This window comes from Gallinula chloropus, assembly GCF_964237585.1.
Source record: "Gallinula chloropus genome assembly, chromosome: Z".
Classification (NCBI taxonomy): Eukaryota; Metazoa; Chordata; class Aves; order Gruiformes; family Rallidae; genus Gallinula; species Gallinula chloropus.
The window spans coordinates 78,083,497-78,104,127 of NC_140089.1; the positions used below are offsets into that span (position 1 = coordinate 78,083,497).

General features: G+C 44.8%; 1 protein-coding gene across 1 annotated transcript in view; it reads left to right on the forward strand.

Annotated features, from left to right (window-relative positions):
* PDZD2 (PDZ domain containing 2) overlaps window positions 1-20,631 on the forward strand; it is a gene marked incomplete at both ends in the record, with an annotated part of 138,924 nt that overhangs the window by 108,106 nt on the left and 10,187 nt on the right. Inside the window, 12 exons of the mRNA XM_084278589.1 lie at window positions 472-586; window positions 2,051-2,124; window positions 2,285-2,510; window positions 3,448-3,565; window positions 5,733-5,865; window positions 8,709-8,790; window positions 9,751-9,854; window positions 10,605-10,773; window positions 11,906-12,696; window positions 13,846-13,990; window positions 16,080-19,680; window positions 20,271-20,388. Coding sequence (XP_084134715.1) covers window positions 472-586; window positions 2,051-2,124; window positions 2,285-2,510; window positions 3,448-3,565; window positions 5,733-5,865; window positions 8,709-8,790; window positions 9,751-9,854; window positions 10,605-10,773; window positions 11,906-12,696; window positions 13,846-13,990; window positions 16,080-19,680; window positions 20,271-20,388 — 5,676 coding nt within the window. The remainder of the gene's footprint in view (window positions 1-471; window positions 587-2,050; window positions 2,125-2,284; window positions 2,511-3,447; window positions 3,566-5,732; window positions 5,866-8,708; window positions 8,791-9,750; window positions 9,855-10,604; window positions 10,774-11,905; window positions 12,697-13,845; window positions 13,991-16,079; window positions 19,681-20,270; window positions 20,389-20,631) is intronic.

Here is a 20,631-nt window from a genome sequence, read left to right on the forward strand (position 1 = left end):
ATCCCCCTTCCAGCTACATTCCTGACATTACAGCACTGACCTTATGTCATGTTCTTAAGCTTTTCTTTTTCCTGAGGAAATGCAGGATCTGTGACAGCAGAGAAAACTACAGTTAATCCTCGATACAGATCTCAGGGGTGGGAATCTACTGTCTATCAATTGAAGAGCAACGTGTTACAGTTTTTAAAATGGGACTAGGGTAACATAAACCCATTGACCCAATGTTTAAAAACTGAATAAATCTCAGAAAAGCATTTTTGCTTTTTAGTTTATGGTGCCTGTTGCTACTTTTTGGGCTGCTAAGTGTGTTGAGATTAGAGGGAAAGTGAATCAGGGAATGCAGGCAGAGGGTAAGATGGCAGTGCGACTCAGCAGCGGCTGTGAGGTTTTCATCTTTCTGTTGTCACCAGCAGTCTTTCTCACAGGTGATAATAGAGTAAGGTGAGAGCTGAACACCTTCTTCTTCTGTAGGGTCTTGGATTCAGCATTGTGGGAGGTCAGGATTCTGCTCGTGGACGCATGGGGATTTTTGTGAAGACTATATTCCCAAACGGAGCAGCAGCTGCTGATGGAAGGCTCAAAGAAGGTATGGTAGAGAGAATCCAACTGCATGTAAAGGACCACAGTGGGATATTTTATCAGTGCAGCAGAAGAATTCAAGTACAGCTTTATTTAGGCACCTGGCCAACAGCAAGATGCTGTGGAGGATGTAACACACCCTGTTTGCCCATCCTGGGGGAGATCATTCATAGCAGTTAACTTGATTATATTGCATATAAAGAAGGGGAAACTACACCATGATGTTTTGCTGGGGTTTTTTTTCCCCTTCGGTCAATGTTATTTGCCCAAGCAATAAACTGCAATTCTTGACTTGAGAGGGTCATTGATAGCACTGAAATGTATCTATCCAACCAACATCTGGCTTGAAGATTCTGATCCAAGAAGGGGTTGTACAGAGGGACATGCACTGCTGAAAGTACTAAGTGACCATAAGTTTAGAGAGGTGGTTTACAGCTCTTTTGCAGGGGTTGTGTTACTTCTCTTCCACAGAAAGCTGCTCCTGTGTTACTTCCCTCAAGCTGCTCCTGTGTTACTTTTCTCCTCATATCATCATTCCCTTCTTTACATCTCCTCACACTTGTATTTGAGGCTGCTTTTGGTGCCAACTCTCACACTTGCTGCCAGAGGGAAGCTCGTGTCCCTGCAGCATAGGTTGTGCACTCGCCATGGGAAGCCAATGAGTAGCAGCTGTCCCACAAACCCAGCAAGCCTTTGCAGGCTGTTCAGAGCTTGCATACTCTTTTTAAAATTTTATTTTATTTTTTATTTTACTGGGGCTAGGAAAGGAGAGGAGGGGTGGACTTGGCTAATGACATCACCCCATCTAATGCTGCACAGATGCAAGTAAAATTGCAGAAAGTGAACCTGAATCACGCTCACCCTCCTTTTAGTGAAACAAACATAGATCACCACAGCTGGGTGTACATAGTAAGACCCAGAGCCTGGAAGCAGGTAGAAATGGGACAAGACATGCTTCTTAGGGGGAGAAGGGCATCTGCTGTTGCTGTGTGTGGACTACACACTTCTCCATCCACGGGCATTTAGCACGAGGACACATTTGCCTTCTGCGTGTGGATGCAAGGTTAGCCTTCTCTGAACAGGCCTTGAAGCGATGTGGTGTAGTGTTTCACTTAGACTCTCATTTCTCCTGTTGATGCTCACAAAAGAAAGGGAGTTTTGTAGTCCCCTTGGACTTCATGTTATGAGCATCTATTTTCAGACTTTAGCTAAAATCCGTGGTGTTTTCAGTTTTTACGTGAGACTGCCAAGTTAAGATCTCTGCTGAAGAACAGTCTTTACTCTGTTAATTCATCACTATTAACTTGTAAAGGCGCTAGGATAAATGAAAATAAACTGAGAACAGTAAAAGGCTTTTTGCTGGGCAGTTAATTGGACTCCTCTTAGTAGCAGGTTGCTTTATGTACGGGAAGGGGTTTTTTTGCATATAGTGTATATGTTGCTGACTTCACTTTTAACATCTGATTGCCAGGGGATGAAATCCTAGAAGTTAATGGAGAGTCTCTACAAGGGCTGACCCATCAGGAGGCGATTCAGAGGTTTAAGGTAACACAGCTGTACTGCAGGAGGGAGTCATGCTTTCCTTCCTTCAGTGCCATTTAGCACCCCGGGCTGTATATTGTTTTGCTGCCAGAAATTACTGTCTGTGGGTTCACTGGTGAATATAAAATGTTAACTTTGCTGGGGTTCCCTGGTATCTCTCCAGCAACTGAAGAAAGGAGTGGTGACCCTGACGGTGCGTACGCGGCTGCGCAGCCCCAGCCTCACGCCCTGCGTGACTCCCACCTTGCTGAGCCGCTCCAGCTCCCCCAGCTCCAGCGCCAGTGGTGGCGTGACGGCCCCCGGCACTGATGAGACAGACAATTCCTCCTCCAGCCGCAAAGGACCCGGCCCAAAGGACAGGATTGTCATGGATGTGACACTCAATAAAGGTGAGGGTCCACTGAAACGAACTTGGAGAACAAATCCCTGCTTATTAGGTGTTTGGGAAGAGGTTCCTCCTTGTGTGTTTTGCTGCTCTGGAATGAGGAGACTTGAGGGGAGCAGTCCATGCTGCTGATGGGGGGAGGTCATGAGGTACCAGACAAAATGTGAACCAGCCTTTCTTGACAGCCCAGATGGCTGTGCCCTTCTTGAAAAGTCACAGAGCTGTGCATCAGAACCGCCCAGGTGAGCTGTTTGAACTCCTGCCTGAGGCTTGCTCTCATTATCAGTAATTGCACAAGAAGAACTTACACTGTATGTAGTGGGACAAGTATGCCTATTATAAAGACTGAAAGTATGTAGATTTTAAAGGTTGAGTTAAAAATTTGGAGAGAGGAGGAAAGATGTCCAGTAATTCCTACTTCAGGAGCGCTGCTGCCTGAAGGAAAGCAGAGGTGAAAATGGACAGAGGTAATTGCTGAACCGGAGTTAACGCCTCACCTTTCTTCATGCCTCTCTGCTGAGGAATGCCATGAGGATATTTTACAACAGAGAGCACTACAGTTAGCAGCATCTTCTGCACTCACATTTTCTGCAGTAATTTTATGTGACATCTTTATTGGATTGCTGCCCCTACTTCTTTGTGCCTTGGACCAAATTAGACCTTGTGTGATACTTCCAGGCAGTTCCCACGGCACACAGAAAGTTTGCTGGGAGTGGAGCTAGTTCTCTCAGTGATGGATCTCAATGAGAAAACAGTCAGCATCAGATCTTTTCAATCCTGATTTCCAGTGTTGGTCTTGGCTTCCTGACTGACTGCACCTAAGGCCAGCCCTGAAACAATACATGAGTCTCAGTCTCAGATGGGATGTGGGAACACAAACACTTGTGTGTCCTGTGTGATTACAATCTGCTACTTTTCTTTGTACTTCTTGTTTTTCACAGAGCCAGGGGTTGGGCTCGGCATTGGTGCCTGTTGTCTCACGCTGGAAAACAGTTCTCCAGGGATCTACATTCACAGCCTGGCCCCAGGATCAGTGGCTAAAATGGATGGCAGATTAAGGTTAGTTAAAGCAGAAATAAGCTGAAGTGGTTTTACAATAAAATTGATTGAGACTTTGTTTTCACCAATTGGTTGGTGTAGCAAAGAAGGGATTTATACTTAAGAGTTCACCAAAAAGAAAACATTTAAATAGACATTCCAAAGTGGTATTAAATACCCAGGGAACATTATTCTTTGTGCTGGAAGCAGTATAATTATTACGGTTTGGTGTCTTTGTTGAAGTTTTTTTTATTCTCCATACAGAAAGCTGAGCCTAATAGTACCCTTTGAGAAAGGGGAGCAGAAAGAAGTGCAGCTTCATGTCTTTTTATCAGAGCTGCAGCCAGAGACCCCAGATTGGGAGGGAATTGGCAGAGCTCCTCTAAAAGCTCAGTCACCTGAAACTCTTAGAAAGAGCTGAGGGAGATGTTCTTGCTGCTGACTATGCCCATGGCTGCAGCAGCGCTTTTCTGCCCTTGCTGCCTGCCTGGCAGGATCGCTGCAGGCTGACCTGCCTGTCTCATTTACTCTGTCTTTAAGGAACCATAAGAGAGAGCAGCAATCATTCCTAGGGTTCCCTTGTGCTTTACGTCAGATTAAGTGACAGAAAGTTATTGCTGGTCCTCTCCTGGAAGCCTAGTTTTTAAAAACCATTGGAGGAAATCTTCCACCTTTCTGCATTCCTGCATAAATACTGGTGGGCTCTGGGGACATCGTTTGGGAGTGGGGGCTGCACTGAAGACCTGCTGGGACTGCGTGATCCTCCCCGAACATGTGGCATGAGCACTGATGCGGTGAGGTTGAGCAAGAAAATGCATTGCTTTCAGATGGGTAGAGAGTGCCTTCTGTTCCATTGCTGACCAGGAAGACTGTGATAGAGCAATTTGATTTTTTGGTGTAAGGGAAGAAGATAATTTTATGATGGCATCCCTGCCAAAACCCTTGAAATTTCCTACCATATAGAAATGTCTATAGGAGACAGTACTTAATCCTAACTTGCTTTCTTGTAAGCCCCATTGGATTGCAGTGCTGTTTGCCTCTTTATGTAACAGCTGTATCGTTTATTAGGTTTAAGTGATTGATTATATCCAGGCATGCTTCCCAGATTTCTAGCTTGCTTCTTTGAGCTATTGCTTCTGTTGTCCCATCAGTGGTTTATAGCTCCATAAGCCAAAACTTACAGGATGGTTTTGATTTTTTTGGAAAACTTCGTTAATCAAAAACTGGCTTTGCAATAGCAGGAGAGGTTTGAATCCAGCTCCTCCATGTCTGAGCTCCCCTTCTCAATGCATTTTGTGCCTCCTATTTGAGTAGTTTGGGTAAAACTAAGATTGGCAGAGCAGTGGCATGATTACACAACCAATAAATTGCCCTCTATTTTTCCTGAGCCCTTACCAAAAAATACAGGTCACCGAAGGCTGCCATGTGCAATTGTCATTTTGCCTGTGGTGTGCGGACTTAGAGGGCAAACTCATGTCCATTGTCACAAGTAGCCCAACATCAGTCAGTAGTAGTAGATTGTTTGAGACTGTCTATTTAAAGCAAATGCTTTCATCATTATGGAGAGAGCTTTAATGCTATCCCTAGTTGATGATCTTTTCTTTTGAATAGTTCCAGATGTCTGAGCACCATGTGCAAGAGTTAAGAAATTGGAAAAACAAAACTAAACAATCTTTCCTCTCAGAAGAGGTTTGTTTTTTTCCTTTTTAATGGGTTTTACATGTTAATTTGAAGCAAACACAGACTTATCATGCTCAATTTTTTTCCTGGAGTCATTTTATAAACTCATATCTAGATAATTAGTTTCTTATCGGTGTTTGCATTAAGTAATTCAATATGATGGGAAGGAACGGCCCATCTGAATCTGATTTTCCCCCTTCTGTGCTCAACAAGTATCTAAATACAGAACTGGAATTGAAGTTTTCTTTCACCCAGGTCCAAATGCAGCCAGTTTTCTCTGTTGATTTAATAGGGTTTGTATCACTGACGGCAAGTGCAGAAGAACCTACCTCCCAAAGTCAACAAGACTTAGAGTGTTCACATCACTGGGAGCAAGAGCAAGACTGGCTTCTTTGCAAGTCAGATCTTTTCCAGACACTTGTATCTTTGAAAAAGCTTGGCCATCAGTTGAAAGCACAAACATTTTTGTCAAAGGAGGCTGTGATTAACTGGCTTTATCTCTCTGCAGTCGGGGTGACCAAATCCTGGAGGCAGATTCGGTGAGTCTGCGTCACGCGGCGCTAAGTGAAGCCTACGCCATCCTGAGTGAATGTGGTCCAGGTCCAGTGAGCCTGATTATCAGTCGGCATCCTAACCCAAAGGTGAGGAGAAAATGTGTTAGTGCATCTGGTGCTATAATTTGAGTCTTGCTGTCAGGACAGCAGCAAATGAATATTGGATTTTTTCTCTTTATGGCATGAGTTGTGCAAGAAATGAGGATTGTAATGATGTCTTCCAGTTTTCTAAGTTGTAGCAATGCTGGACTGTCCCTGCTGCTTTTCACTTAGTCACCCACTGATCAAATGCAATTTTCCTGGAACTACTTGAGTGGAGTGTTCCCATCTTTCTCAGTACTTGGACCGATATGGCACAAGTCCTCTTCTTCCTAAAAGTTATTTTACAGTTAGTTTGTCTTTGAGTGTAATACAATTTAGGGCCAGGAATATAAATATCAACAGATTGAACTGATCAACTATGATAAAGCATTAGGAATACTGGTTTTAAAGAAGTTAAATCTGTCCAAAGATCAAAGTTTTCCTTCAGGAGTTAAAACGTGAGAATCTGGAATGTACTGCTACTGTGAAATCTGTGCAAGGGCAATTTGGAAATACAGCTATGTTTACAAAGGGAGTATTTACAAGCAATTTTTAAAAATTGATGATAGAAGATAAAAGCCTTTTAACCAAGCTGCAGGGAATAACAACTTCTTTTATTTCAATATTTCAAAGAATTTCATGAGTGTACAAAACCTTCCTGTTTAAACAGGAATGAAGCTGTAAAAATATTTGTATTAGTGGGTCCAGAGAGCTCTGACTTTTGAACTCGTAACTACAAATGGAGGCCTTAATAAATCCATATCTAGGAGAACTCGGGTTTCTTATTTTATAATTAATTGCGTATTTTCTGCTAAATCAAATATACAAACAATAGACAAATAGGGGTCTGCTGCCCACAGTTTATTATCATTGCTGTGAGGCCTTGCGCTGCTAAAAAGAAAGGCTGTGGTTCTGTTACAGGTAAGCAGGGAGGGGGGAAGAATTGGGCTTATAGCCTAAGATAACAGTATTTCTAGGGAGTCTGTATGCTGTGCTGAACCAGCATGATGGTTCAATTTGATTGCATTATTGAGGCATATAGACTTTACAGAGTAAAGTATGTAAGTACGACGAAATAAAACCTCCATGCAGTGGAGCCTGCCCTCTCTCCTCTGTCCTTCGTCTTGCTGCGGTGGTGGCTTGAAAGCCAATGAGTGACCTAACCAGGTATCTGCTGAGAAGATGAACTGAGTTAAGCTAATTGCTTGCTATTACTTGGTAACAGAGGGAAACTATTAAGTGGCTCCTATTACAGTTTTCCGTAAGTGATATTTAAAATGACAACAAATCCTTTGCCAAGAAATGCTAAGGAAACCTAGAAGTTGAGTTGGAGAGACCCTAAAGCATTTTTTCCTCCCAGGCAATATTGAATCCACAATCCCTCATACATAGTTGCATCTCTACAGGAGTGCTCATATGGGAACCCATATTCATCGTTATGTCACTGTCACCTTTTTCTGACAGCACCGAGGGATGGGCAGATGTGTGTAGGGTATTTTATTTTATTTGCTCTTAATAATACCCCAGCCTGCAGACTGTAGTTAGGAATTAGCTTGTCTGTCTCCAGTTTGCTCTGCCTGAGGCACAGAAGATGCTAAAAATCAAAATTGGCAGAGCTTGCAGAAGTGTGGATTTTTGGTTAGCTTTAAACAAATACTGCAGTCTGCCCAGCACCTAGTTATACCCTTGGAACATCTTGTACCCAAAGGTTTGTGTAAAGGTCCTGGAGCATACCCTCAGGGCTTGGTCTGTGTCCTGTAGGAACTCCCTGTGCCCCAGGAGCTCAGAAGCATTGGTTTGCTATAAGGTCATGCCACAGACTGAAAACAGAGATGTATTTCTACAAAAGCTCATGTTGTTTTGGACGTTCTTATACTTAATGTCTCATTTTATGATATAAAAAGGTCCACAGTACGTTTTGTTGCTGAATATGTTCACTTCAGTGTTTTCATGTACTTCCAAGAGAAATACCACAAAATTTTCTTTCTTCTTGTTATTCTGAGTGAATGTGGCATTGAAACTGTGTTTAAACTGCTGAGTTTGCTTAGGAATCTTTCAAATCTTCATGGTTCAGAAAGATTCAAGTTTCTAGTCTCTATTTATGCTGAATTTTAATTCATGTAAAGCAATGTGCATAGAAATTATTTTTGACAGAATCAACTTGCTTTCTGCTTTAAAATATATATTCCTGCAGACTAGTTGTTCCTGTTACAAAATTATATGGAGTTTTCCAGTAATAAGAATTAAGTGCATGGCAGTAATTCAGGAGAAAATTAGCAAATATGGTAAACCAGTATTTATTCTTAAACCAGAGGAGCATTAATTAACGATTACTGATTTAGGTTTTCTTTTTAAAAACAAGGAGAAATTAAAATTAAAAAGACAGCTAATATCTTGGGAAGTCTGGTCTTCTTCCGGTAGATTAAGTATAGTAGGATATCTTCTGTTGCTGATGTACGCTTGTACAAAGCAGCCTTTGTCTATTTTAATGTAATATTTTCTTGATAAATCAATCTACAGCACTTAATTGAGTTAAAGTTGTGCTGCAATGGCTTCATTTGATTTCTTTAAATCTGGTGCTGGTTTATTTGTTTGCGTAATGTGGCACTTGGATGTGGTCTTCATGAAGTCAGCAGCCTTCTGCCGCTTGGTTTCTGCAGGAGAGTGGCGTGGAGAGAGTCTGAATCAGGGGACCAGGACTCAGGAGCTCTCAACTAAGTCTTCTTTGCTGCATCGTTATAAGATAGTAGTGTATGTGGAATGAATCATGTATCTGTGGTGGTAAATGGTCAGACTTTCTTCTCCATTTCATCTACGCTGTCTGATCTCTATCTTCCACTTGACTTCAGGTTTCTGAGCAGGAGATGGATGAAGCAATCGCACGTACCACACACCGAGAGAGCAAGGATGCCAGCTCCTCTCACAGCACAGGTAGCAGCATGTTTTGTAATATTTGTCCTTTTCCAGATGCAGGAATGTTTAAGGAAATGCCCTTGGGCTCCCCAACATCAGTGTTTTGAGGGCCCTCAAAACAACAGAACATTTAGGGTGTGTAATCACTGTCTACTGCAGAAATTTTAGCAAAAACATCTGGTTCAGGTGGATCTACTCAATAGCTCATTACTTACTTTGTTCTCCTCAGCTGCCATGCCCTGTAAGCAGGGGTGTCAAGAGGTGTTTGTTCTCTCTTCTCTTCAAGAAAAATAGGAAACACAGTGTCCTAGCAGAGAAAAGACCAGAGGAATCAACCCGCATCTGTGTACACTGATCCATGTAGATGGAAAATAAAAAAGACAAAAGGAGAAAGTATTGTTCCATCCATTAAAAAAAGTCCAGATATTTCATACTGGTCTATATATTTTAACTCCATTTTAATCCTTGGGGTCACATCAAAATGTGTGCTCTGGCATTTGGCTGATTTTTTGAGCTTCAGACTTATCACTTCCTAAAATCTTACAGATAAAAGCAAACACTTAGCGATGGCAGAGTGACCAGTAAGGTGATTTTTAGACAGAAGTGTTAGGTTTGTAAGTATCCTGTTTACATCTGTGTCAGTTAAGACATTTTTTGAAGTAAACCTTGCCAGTGGCTGCTAATTTGTTTTTTGAGGTGGCCTGTAGTCAGTAGCATGCTTCAGAGGGTGAAGAAGACCATCTCCTGTTCATCTGTGTTCCAGGCCTGGCTGGCGTAATGTGTCTCTGTGATAACGCTTCACCCGATATGAGGGCAAGCTTGTGAAATGTTAAATAAATCTCACTTTAGGAAAGCAATTCAGATAATAAATAAGAGGGATTAAATGCAGCCCCTGGCTCAGAAGGTGAATGAGGATCTTGTTTAGATATAGGGACCACAACTTTAATTTTTGGCATCTAACCAAGCTGTGTTTAACAGGAGCTGTACAAAAAAGTCCATCCCCTGGTGTGAAGGCCAAACAAGGAGAGACCTCATCTCCCCTCAGCTGGACTATGAAACGCTTCCTGGAGCCAGCAAGCCGGGTAAAAGGATCAGATGCAGTAAAAACTGGGTCTGCGTCAAATTCAGCTTTTACTGAAGCGCTTACTTGATCAAGGAGTTCAAACCCAAACCTCTCAGTTCGCTCCCTGTCACATGGGCTCCATAAAAAAATGTTGGTTTCTTACATGACATGTTTAAATGGCGACAGCAGCAAGCTGCTGTTCCTCTGTGTGGCTGTAGCCTTTGGGAGCGAAGTGCAGAGCGTGGCAGAGAGATGTGGGCTCCTGTCTCCTGCCATCGTGAAGGCACCCCTGCTCTGTGGGACACAGGCAGAGTTAGCAGGAGGGAGCTGAGCTGGTGGGCAGAAAGCTGAGCTCTTGATCTCTCTATACAGCCATTGCAGTGGAAAAGCTGTTTTTTCTGGGGATGCCAAAGAAGCTGCACAAACTGTGTCCAGAGTCACAAACCTTTCTCTCTCAGTGCAGAAGGTGTACAAAGGGAATTGCACAAGTGGGTTTCATCCCTTGTCTCTGCACTGAACCACATCTGCAAAGTAGTGAGATTTGGAATCCTTTTTTATTATATTGGCTAAAAATCTATTGATGTGCAGCATTCCAGACGTCCAAGTTGGACAGTTCAACTTTTAATATACCAACAACTCCTCGGTTTTAAAAGTTGGCTGTAGACTTCCTTCACTGACACAACAACGTGAGCAGTGTTTGTGGTGCTTGCATGCAGACAGGGGCTTTAAGCCATGAGGATGGTCGGTCACCAGGCCCACTTCTTTTCAGCAGGGATCTGTCAGCTCCGAGGCAGAGCTTTCCCAGTACTTCTCCCATGATGGTACGAGCCAGCTCGCATTTTCTGATGCTGTAACGGGCTCCTGCGATGAAGAGCAGCTCCGCCAGAAGAACAGAAACAGCTTGGTGGATGATGGCTCTCTTCTTCCTGGCAACCTGAGTAAGCGACAGGAATGTGTCTGGTCATTTGGCTAATGTGGGGAGAGTCACTGAGCACTGTTATGCGTTACAGGAGGGTGATTTCCTGTAGTGGTAAAAAATGGCTGGCAGCATAGTGCAAGCCAGTGCTGGTCATACAAAACTCTGGAGAATGGAAGGGCTTTACAACAATGGACAGAAATGCCTGTTTCCATAGTATTTTGTCCAAATTGTTGCTTTGATTCTGTGAAAATGATTTTATTTGGTTTGGTCAAAACTAGATGGATAGCCCTGCATATTTACTTTCAAATGACTGATGATCATCTGATTGATTACATTTAAATGAAAGTGTTCATGGCTATCTCAAATATGTGATTTAAAAATGTCACATGTAGCAGAGTAAAGACAATCAGATGTTCAATTTGACATCAGATATTTTGTGTATGTCTTTTTCCCCATAGTAATTGACTGGATGAATCTTACATTTACTTACTGACATACACCTGATCTCACACTGACAGTATATTACATTTGTTCTCCCTTTCCTATGCTTCTCAAGTAATGTTTTTTTTCCACAGCTTATTTTTCTCTGGAAATTCATTATTTAATCCCTAGCAGCATTTTTACATTTTAAAATACTGACAAAACAAACAAACTTTCTACCAACTAAGATGCAGTTCTTCCTAAGAAGGACATAGAAAAGGTTCTTGGGTTTATTGGTCTTTAATTTGAAACCGATTGGCGTGTGCTTATGTCTTTGTTGAGGAAAGCATTTTTCATTCTCTGTAAGTTGATGCAGGCAGTCATCATAGATTTAAGCAAAATGTGAAAGAAATTCTGCTGTTTAAAGTAAAATACACATGTGAATTTACATCCCTTTCTTCTTTGGGTCATAGTCATAATTCAAAAATAAACTGAAAATAGAACCAGATGTGCCACAAACTGATTATCCATGAGTTGTAGAGCTATCTGCCATTCCTCTTTATGTTTACGGTAGATAAAGGGAGGAGATGAATAACTTGCTTTTTCCTTTGTGAGGAGGGGTCAACCTCCCCCTGCAAATACATCCACGTGTGGTCTGCTACAGTCAGATGCATGGTATTAAAAATTATGTTTAAATGCAATTAAAGTATAACTTTTTCTTCCCTCCCCAGTGACTAGAGAAGCAGGAGTGGTAAAAGCAAATGGTCTGGCTTCTCCAACTAGTGGGAGATTGTCTGGCCTTCACAACAAGCCTGTGGAGTCTGTCCGACCTGGCATCCTCAGCGACAGCCCCAAGTCCTCCCGCAGCCCCTTTCATCGGCAGAGGAGGGTTGTTTTCTATGACGGTGACGTTAGTGATGACGACGAAGGTTCCCACTTGCACAGAGGACAGAAGGCCAAGAGCCAGGAGGATGCTGGCATTGTCATTACAACCTCGTCCGTAGAAATCGATGATGAGAGCCAGGACAGTGAGTCACCTAGATATAGTGGCACAGAGACATCTTCCCCTGTCTTCAGTAACGCCATGGAGTCTGCAGACAGCACGCTGGAGCAAATTGACTCTCCTTTCTTCCCCATCATAGCATTCGATTACTCAAGCGTGCCTGAAGTTCGTCTCGGCAGCCTGAGTCTGAAGGAGCTACGGGAAGCACAGCTCGAATCTAAGAGGTCGCCGAAACTCGAGCACAGAGCAGTTACAAGAGTGAAAAGCATGATGAGCACCGAGTGCCGAAGCCTCCAGAGACAGAGGATGGAGGAGCACAGCTCTTACAACAAGCCTGTTGCGAGGACGCTCCCTCACAGCAAGAAGTGTGAAGCACCCAACGGGGCCGGGCAGGGCCAGGGTGAAATAGTCACTCTGGTTCGTAATGAGCATGAGTCATTTGGGCTGGATTTGGAAATCCAGGCCATGCCCTTAAAGGTTGTTGTCACAGGACTGCGGCCAGGTGGACCAGCAGAAATGGTAATTCTTTAATTTGGGCTTCCTTCTTGTGATTTGCTTTTGCTTTGCAGGTTATTATTAAACAGCTGATCTATTGAGAATAAGGGCAAGGGAGATGTTTGTCTCTGCCCAGCAAAACATCTGATTCTGTATTGTTCTGAGGCAGCTATTAAAGGAGATGTTTCTGATCCAGAGATGCACCCTTGGCTGATTCAAAACTAAGCAGTCAAGAGCAAGTCTGCTGAGAAGGACTCATCCCCCCTCACACTCACAGTTTTGAGGGAATGCTATTGGTTGCTTTCTTTCTACCATAGGCAAAGACAAAATAAGTAAATCCTGGTGGTAAAAAAGTTTTTTTATGTGATATGCATACATTCTTGCGTTTATATATAGATTGGTACCAGGAGGCCTTAGGTGCCAGCCAGGTTTGCAAAATGCCATGGAAGTACCAGTAACACATCACTCCTCTGCATCTCATACATGCACGTACTGCTGTGGATGCTTGCTTCATGCTGGATGTGGAATTGCTGACATAGATGCAAAGGTGCAGGAAAAGGACAGAGAATGCTCTATGGTGAAAAGCTGGATGTAGGGTTTTTAGTCTAGTCAGTGGCCAGTTGGGTAAGAGGGGATATGTCATAGCAGTTTCAGCTGGGCTGTGAGAACTGGGGATTGGGCTTCAGTTCCTACCTTTTTCTCTAGTTCAGTGGTTTTCAGGCTTTTACCTTAAGACCTCAGTCTCTGTCCAGTTCAGTTGTATAGGAGAGTACTGTTGCTCCAATGGGAGGTTGTGGCCAGGAGTATGCTTTACCCATGAAATACAAAAAAGATAGACAGCGTTCCAGTCCTGAAGAAGCTAGGGCTGATTCATCCCAATTCGTTTAAATGAAGAGGGCTGTATCCTCCATCCTGATTCTAATCTCGCAAAGAATCCAGCAGCTCTCTTGACCTTCCTGTTTTAGGTTGATCATTAATGCCTCTCCTGGCCAAATCACAGTCTGTTCTTTATTTACATGTTGGCAAACTGACAGCAGTGGTACCTGTGATCTGTGGTGATGTGAAATAGGGAATGTTGCTTACAAGCTATTAATTGCTCCACTGCGATCTTTGCCCCTGTGGCAGGGATTCTCAGGTATATTTATCATTTCTTTGGATCTGTCATTGCATCAGGGATCAATGGGCAAGATGGCTGTAGGAGATGAGATTACCACCATCAACAGTATCCCAGTCAGTAAGATGACGTACGAGGAGATATGCTTGCTTATGCAGTGTCTTCCCACATCTGTAACCCTGGAGATCCAGAAAGCAGCATCAGGTGAGAGAGTAGTTTTGCTTTTGTACCATTTATTCTGAGTACCATGGAAGAAAATTCCCTTGGATCTGCTGGGTCTGATTTTCTGCTGCCCCAGCTTCCTACATCGATTCAAAGGAAAAACAGAAGGTACAGAGTTGCATTGTGAGCCAGACAAAGTACTTCATGCCCAAACCTCAGGCCTCAGGGTTCTGCCTAGCACCACAATGAAGGGAGCAAACCCACTCCTGTGTGAAGCATTCAAAGTTCCCACTTACACTGTGTCCCCCCTGCCAGCATCTGCAGAGGTCTCATGCAGGAGCTAACTCAGCAGTGATCATGTCCTGACAGCCCATTTTGCTGCTGTGCCTCTTCAGTAAATAGTGACGCTTTAAAATCACATCTGTCTCTCTTAAATCTGAAGTTTAAGTAACGTTTTTATCAATGGCCAATGATAGAATCACAGACTCATAGAATGGTTTGGGTTGGAAAGGACCTCAAAGATCTTGTTCTGACCCCCCTGCCACGGACACATAGAATAAAAGCGTCCTTTCTTTCCCTTTCATGTGTCAGAATGGTCTAATGTGCAGAAACATGAAACATAAAACCTGAGAAAACTAGAATCTTACAGAAAAGTTTATTTACATGTTTCTTATAAAAAGTTTTCTAGATTGAATTGAAATATTTGATACCTCCTTAGTTTCTGCTCAGGGCTGATTTATGCTGCTCCAGCAATATATGCATCCCCGCAGACTGTACAAATTATGTGGTGTGAAAATGAGTGTTTGAAAAAGAAAAGCATACTTTTCAAATTCAGGAAGAACATAATATTTTGCTTCATTTTAGCTTATGATCATCTTCGTGTACCTATTAATACCTGGGAGCCTAAAGTGCTTCCAGATGCTTCAGTTCCAGTTGTTCTTTCAGGAATTCCTGGCTTGGCAGAGATTTCTGTTCTTGTTTCCCTAGTGGCTTTTGTAGACTGACAGCAGTGGGGTAGGGGCACATTGGCACTCCTTTATCAGGGAACTCTTCTGCTTTCTTCTTCCCCTCACCCTGCCCCACTGGCAGAGAGTCTCTTCAGTGTGTAATCCAGCAAGCTGAAGCAGGGCAGCACTTCATTCAGATCCCAACTTGTCTGCTTCAGATTGGTCTTCTGAGATCTATTCCCTTTCTAACTCCAGTAGGAATTTGCACTCATTAACCTGGGTACCTAAATTAAATGGTGTGGATAATCCCACAGGTTTGTGCAAGGATTAGAAGGATGTGCTGGCACGTTTAACAAGCAGGAGAGAGTGAATGCACCCCTCCTTCTCCATGCCCTTTCTGGTCCTCATCTGGTTCTAACTGGCCTCTGGAAAGCAGCTTGAATGGGGATGCATGTCCCAGAAGCAGTGTAGAAAGGTGCAAGCCAATGCTTACCTTAGGGTGAAGTTGAAGAGCTGAGGAATTGGGTGAAGAGAAATGTGTCAGAGTGCAGCAGAGACAGGGAACTCAGTGTGTTGCCCAAGAGAGGGTTAAACATGTATTTGAAGCTATGACAGGTCTGTGCCAGAAATCCTGTAAAGCCCATATGCTTAATGCGTGTATAACATCACCCATGCGTGTCACATTAAACACCTGCAGAAGTGCTGTGAGGATCAGAATCAAGTTATTTATGCACAGCTCATCACTGTGTTACCTGTTCACCTTTGTTCGCTATGCTGGGGCTTGCTTTGTTTACCCTCTCCCATCTATTGGAGACATCTTCAATCAAACAAGTAAGGAGAAGTGGTACTGCTCAGCCTGGCTTACTGCACACTGGCACTCTGGGAGGTGGCAGCGTGGCTGCTGAAATCTCAGAGATGAGAACTGAACAGATCATGACTACTCACCTTGGATGAGGGCTTGCTCCCCCCCATGTGCCGCTCAGATACACAGGGTTATGATTAATTTCAGTTGCTGTGATTACAGAAGAGGAGGAGTGCAGAGCAAAGGGAGAACTTGTCTGACTACATGGGGGTCTGTTTCTGTAAAAACAAAACCCCATGGTGTTGGTGGTTGGTGTATCACTTCCTATATCTGACAGGATTTCCCTTCTCTTTTTATTTATTTGTTTTTGTCAATGATGCAGCTGTCAGCAGATTTACAAACGTCATCCTGTCTCCAGGGGTAGACAGTCAAAACCAGGCCGATGTCAACAGCCCCCTCGCAGCTGAGGAAGCACGGGGTGCTGGGATGCGAGAAGGAGCCGGGTTGCAAAGCGCTGGTGGCGGCTGTGCGGTGGAGAGATCGACACTGCCACCTGATGCCACGAGCAAGGACGTGCAGAGAGGCTCCGTGAGAGGCAGCCGCGCCGAGGATTGCGCGGCCATCCCCGTCACTGACATCGATGACTTGCTCAGCCAGATGGGTTCTGCCGAGAGCAGGGCTCCGCGCACCCCGTCGCGAGCAGAAAGCCCCCTCCGAGATGAGTACACCACGATGTGCTGCTGTGGGACTGACGAAGGTTGTCCCGGATCTGAGCCACGGCCAGCCAAGGAGGAGCTGCTGGAAAAAACTGTGAATTGTGGAGCTAATGCACAAGGGGTCTTGGGGCTGTCTGTGTTGGACTCCATTAACACAGGCAAACTTTTTACTGTGAATAAAAACTCTTTAAATAACTATTCTAGGAATTTTAGTAGTTTAAATGAGGATGAGTTACCTGCAGCAACCGCTCTGGAAGGTAACAGATGCGACCCGCTTCCAAAGTCTATGTACGGGGCTGCAGAAGATTCTCACTCAGACTCAGAGTCTGTCACAGAAACCTTTGATAGTACTAACGAGGTGCTGCTTGGACTGTGCACTACTGCTAACACCCCTGCAGCCTGCACTGTAACCGAGTCCGATGAGGAGCAAATCGAGATCTGTTGCATGAATGATGAGCCCCAAAAGCCTGCACAGGAGCAGCATCTCACGTCTGCAGCAAGCTCACCCTCTCTGTCCCTGCTGCACCCTTACAGTGGCAAAGTCTTGCAGACTGAGGGCTGTGCAATGTGTGGGTCACTGGAGACGAGCATCAACAAGCTGGGCTTGGAAGATCATGGCAGCCCCGCTCCATGTCCCTCACAGTGTTCAGGTGTATCCTCTGCATCCTTGTGTTCTTCTTCCTCAGCTTTTCTGCCAGAAAAAGACATTCTAAAGAATTCAATCAGTATCCCTGAAGTTTACTCTTTCTGTAACAATGGTGCCTTAAGTACAGAAGTGGGTTTGGGGAACAACAACAGACATACGCAATGCTGTGAATCCACTGAAGGGGAAGGGTCTCTGCACTGCAAAAAGATAAGCTTTTGCTCTGCTGGAGATGTCAATGCCTCGGAGAACAACTTGCTTGAGAAGGAAGGATGTCATGATGAGCAGAGATCCAAATCTGAAACAGAAACAGCAGCTGATGACTGTAATCATTCTGTCAGTTATTGCTTAGTGAAAAAAGAAACCAACAGTTTGTCCAACTTGTCTAAAACAGACGGCAGTCAAGTGAATGCATCATCGTCAAAAGCAATATCACTCAGGTCTCCCTTCCCCACTAGATCTAAAGATCCAAAGGCTAATACAACTCATGATTTGCCAGGGAAAAATGAGAAAATTAACTCCCTGACTTCAGGAAGGACTTCAAATGGAAAAGTCCAAAGCTCAGGCACAAACCCCTGCAAAGGAGCTGCAGTACCGCACAGCCCATCCTCACAGAAAAAGTCCTGTCAGGACTCTAAGGGAATGGCACAAAAAAGTATAATGGACACCCTTTTAAATAATCAGAAGGCCAAAGCAGGACCAAAGCTAAAAGGCTTCACCATCAAAAGCAAAGCAAAGGCAAATCTGGATTCTTCTGGCATTAATCCTACCAAAGTCAGTGGGACTGATCAGAAAAGGATTTCTGTTTCTCCACAGCTGTCCCCTAAACTCCCGGGGAAGAAAACACCATTGTCCCGTAATTCACCTACAAACCCAGATCCTGGAAAGACCATTTCAGCAGCCTCAGGGACTCTGAAAGCAGAGATAGAAAATAAACAATCGCTGGTCATTTCTGAAGATTCACTTTTGCCTCTCCTGAATGGCACCAACAGCCCAACAGTGAGTGGTGAAATGAAGGGTGGCTCTGGGGAGCTAACAGACCTGCAGCAGGCCTGGGGAAAGCCAAAAGAAAAGCAAACTTCCATGCAGCCTGTGATGTGTGAGGGTAAGGGTGCTAAGGTGGATGATTTCAGAGCCAGAGATGGTCAGTCCAAAGTCACTTCACCTCCTCAGGGGATACCAAAAGTTGAATATGTGAAAGGGAGGACTGAGAACCCTGGAACAGGTCTGAATGCAATCAAGAGCATCAATAGTGCAGATGACCTTAGGCAACTGGATCTACAAAACACAGGACCATCTGCTGGAGGCTGTTCTTCATTAAGGTCCTCCTTGGTCCAGCAGGAGCAGCTGGAAGGGCAGGAGATCCAGCGCACTTTCATTGAGGTAAAGCTTTCCTCATCATCATCCTCTTCCTCCTCCTCTGCCTCTTCCTCACCAGCATCATTCTTGCATCTGCCATTGCTGGAGAAAACAGAAGAGGAAAATGCAGAAGTGCCTCAGCTAACTGAGGAGACGAGGACCATGCAGAATTTAACAAAAGCAGATACTGCCAGAGACAGAAATCTCTATGGCTTGTCAAAACCTGTGACAAGGACTTACTCAATGCCAGCCCAGTTATCAGGTCACTTGAGGGAGGACTGCCATGTTGCAGAGGTTCATCCTGTGCAAGGACTCCAGGGCCATGCTACAGAGGAGAAATACTCCCAGACAGCCACGGGGACATTAAAAATGGTCCATCCCAACCCACCAAATGGCCAGAGTGGGAAGGAACAGGCATATGCTTCCAAAAGCACCCAGAGGGTCCATGACACATCCCCCTCAGCCAGTGACAACAGCTGCCCTGCCACTGAAAGGTTGAGGAGCTTCAGGAGGAATTACTACTACTATGAGCTGAACTGGCCACATGAACCTACCTCATCCTTCTCCGTCAAACAGAGGATCAAATCCTTTGAAAACCTGGCAAATTTTGACCGGCCCATTGTGAAGGCCATTGATATACACTCAGCCACAAGGTCTCCCCTCGCCAGGAGGTCGTGTGGTGGGATAGCCACCGCAGCCAGCCCTGCAGAGACACCACGGGCCCTGCGGCGCAGCTTGAGCTCCTACGGTGGCAGCCCAAGCCCGGCCCATGCCATGGCCAAGTCTCCTTCCAGTGCAGAGCACACGCATGTGACAGCGGGCAGCAAGGGGGAAGAAAAGCCCCAGAAGAGCGAAGAGGGCAGCACTGGGGCTGATCCATCTGCCTTTCCCCCCTCAGCCTCACAGGCACGCCGCAGCCGGGGCCTGGGGCGGCCACCACTGTCCCGCTCCAGGCTGCGGGAGCTGAGGGCCCTCAGCATGCCTGACCTGGACAAGCTGTGTGGAGAGGGCTTCTCAGGGCCGACGCAGCCTGCATGCTTCAAGACAGAGCTTGAAATCACACCTCACAGAGCCCTCTGCATGTCAGCCCGGAGCCATGCAGCCCTGTCGACCCGCTGTAGCCCCGGTGAGGCGGGTGCAGTGGGGATGGATGCCAGCAGCCCTCGGGACAGTAGCTCGGGGACACCGGGGTCTGCCTCAGATGAAGATGCACCTCATGGCAGTTCTCCGAAGGGGGAGCACTCTGAAAACAGCTGGTCCATCAGGTAGGTGTTGGCTTTGCTACCACTGTTTCATTTTCATCCCCACAAGCCTTCCCCATTGCCCTAGGTCTGCCCCAAAGCAGATTTCAGCGTTGGCCCCCACCCCCTTTCCCCTCACAATCTTGGCTGCATTTCAATACAGAATGAAGCATTTCATCCTGGCAGGGCTGGGTTGCTTTTCTGTGTCCCTTCTGGCTGTCTTGGGTCAGTTTTTGGCCATGTTATAGCACAGCAGTTGCAGCCTGCCCGGCAGGGAGGCTGCACAGCGCTGGCAGATAGCTCAGCCTGCATTAACAAGCAAGCTTGTTGTCCTGCCAGAAGTAGTCCTCAGATGTAGCTGTCTCCTTGTTTTTGTTCATGTCTGTTGCTAAAGCCATTGGGAAAGAAGGGGAACAGATCGGGGGCTGATTTTCAGCCCTATTCTTGAATTGTCTTCTCTGCAACTTCCCATTCTTTCAGCATTTCTTACCTGTTTTCAAGATTTCTGCTTGTTAATGAGCTGGCTCTTCATTCCCTAATGCAGCCTACGTTGTATACCCAAAACATATGTCTACACAGCCTAGAAATGTAAAGCTGTCTTCTGTTCATTTTAGCTTGGATCAGCTGCTCGTCTCAAGCCTGGACCAGCAAAAACTGCAATCTGTTTTCTCAGCAGTAGTACCAAAATGTGACGTTGCTGCTATGCTTCAAGAAGTCAAAGCACAAGTAAAGGTAAACACCAGAAGATAAAGCTAGTTTACTGGTGATATTTTTAAGGTTTTTCTTAATGGCAGACAAAATCTCTTCCAAACAATTTCAGAGCTCCTCCAGCAGTCCTGCGGTAGGTTAAAATTGATGGTATGTTTACTAATGCTGGTTTTTGAATGCCTGCTATAAACCCATAATAAATTTGAATGGCTTTTATATAAGGAAGGGTATTGTTTGTCTAGTGCGAAAGCAGTTTTGAGCCACAAT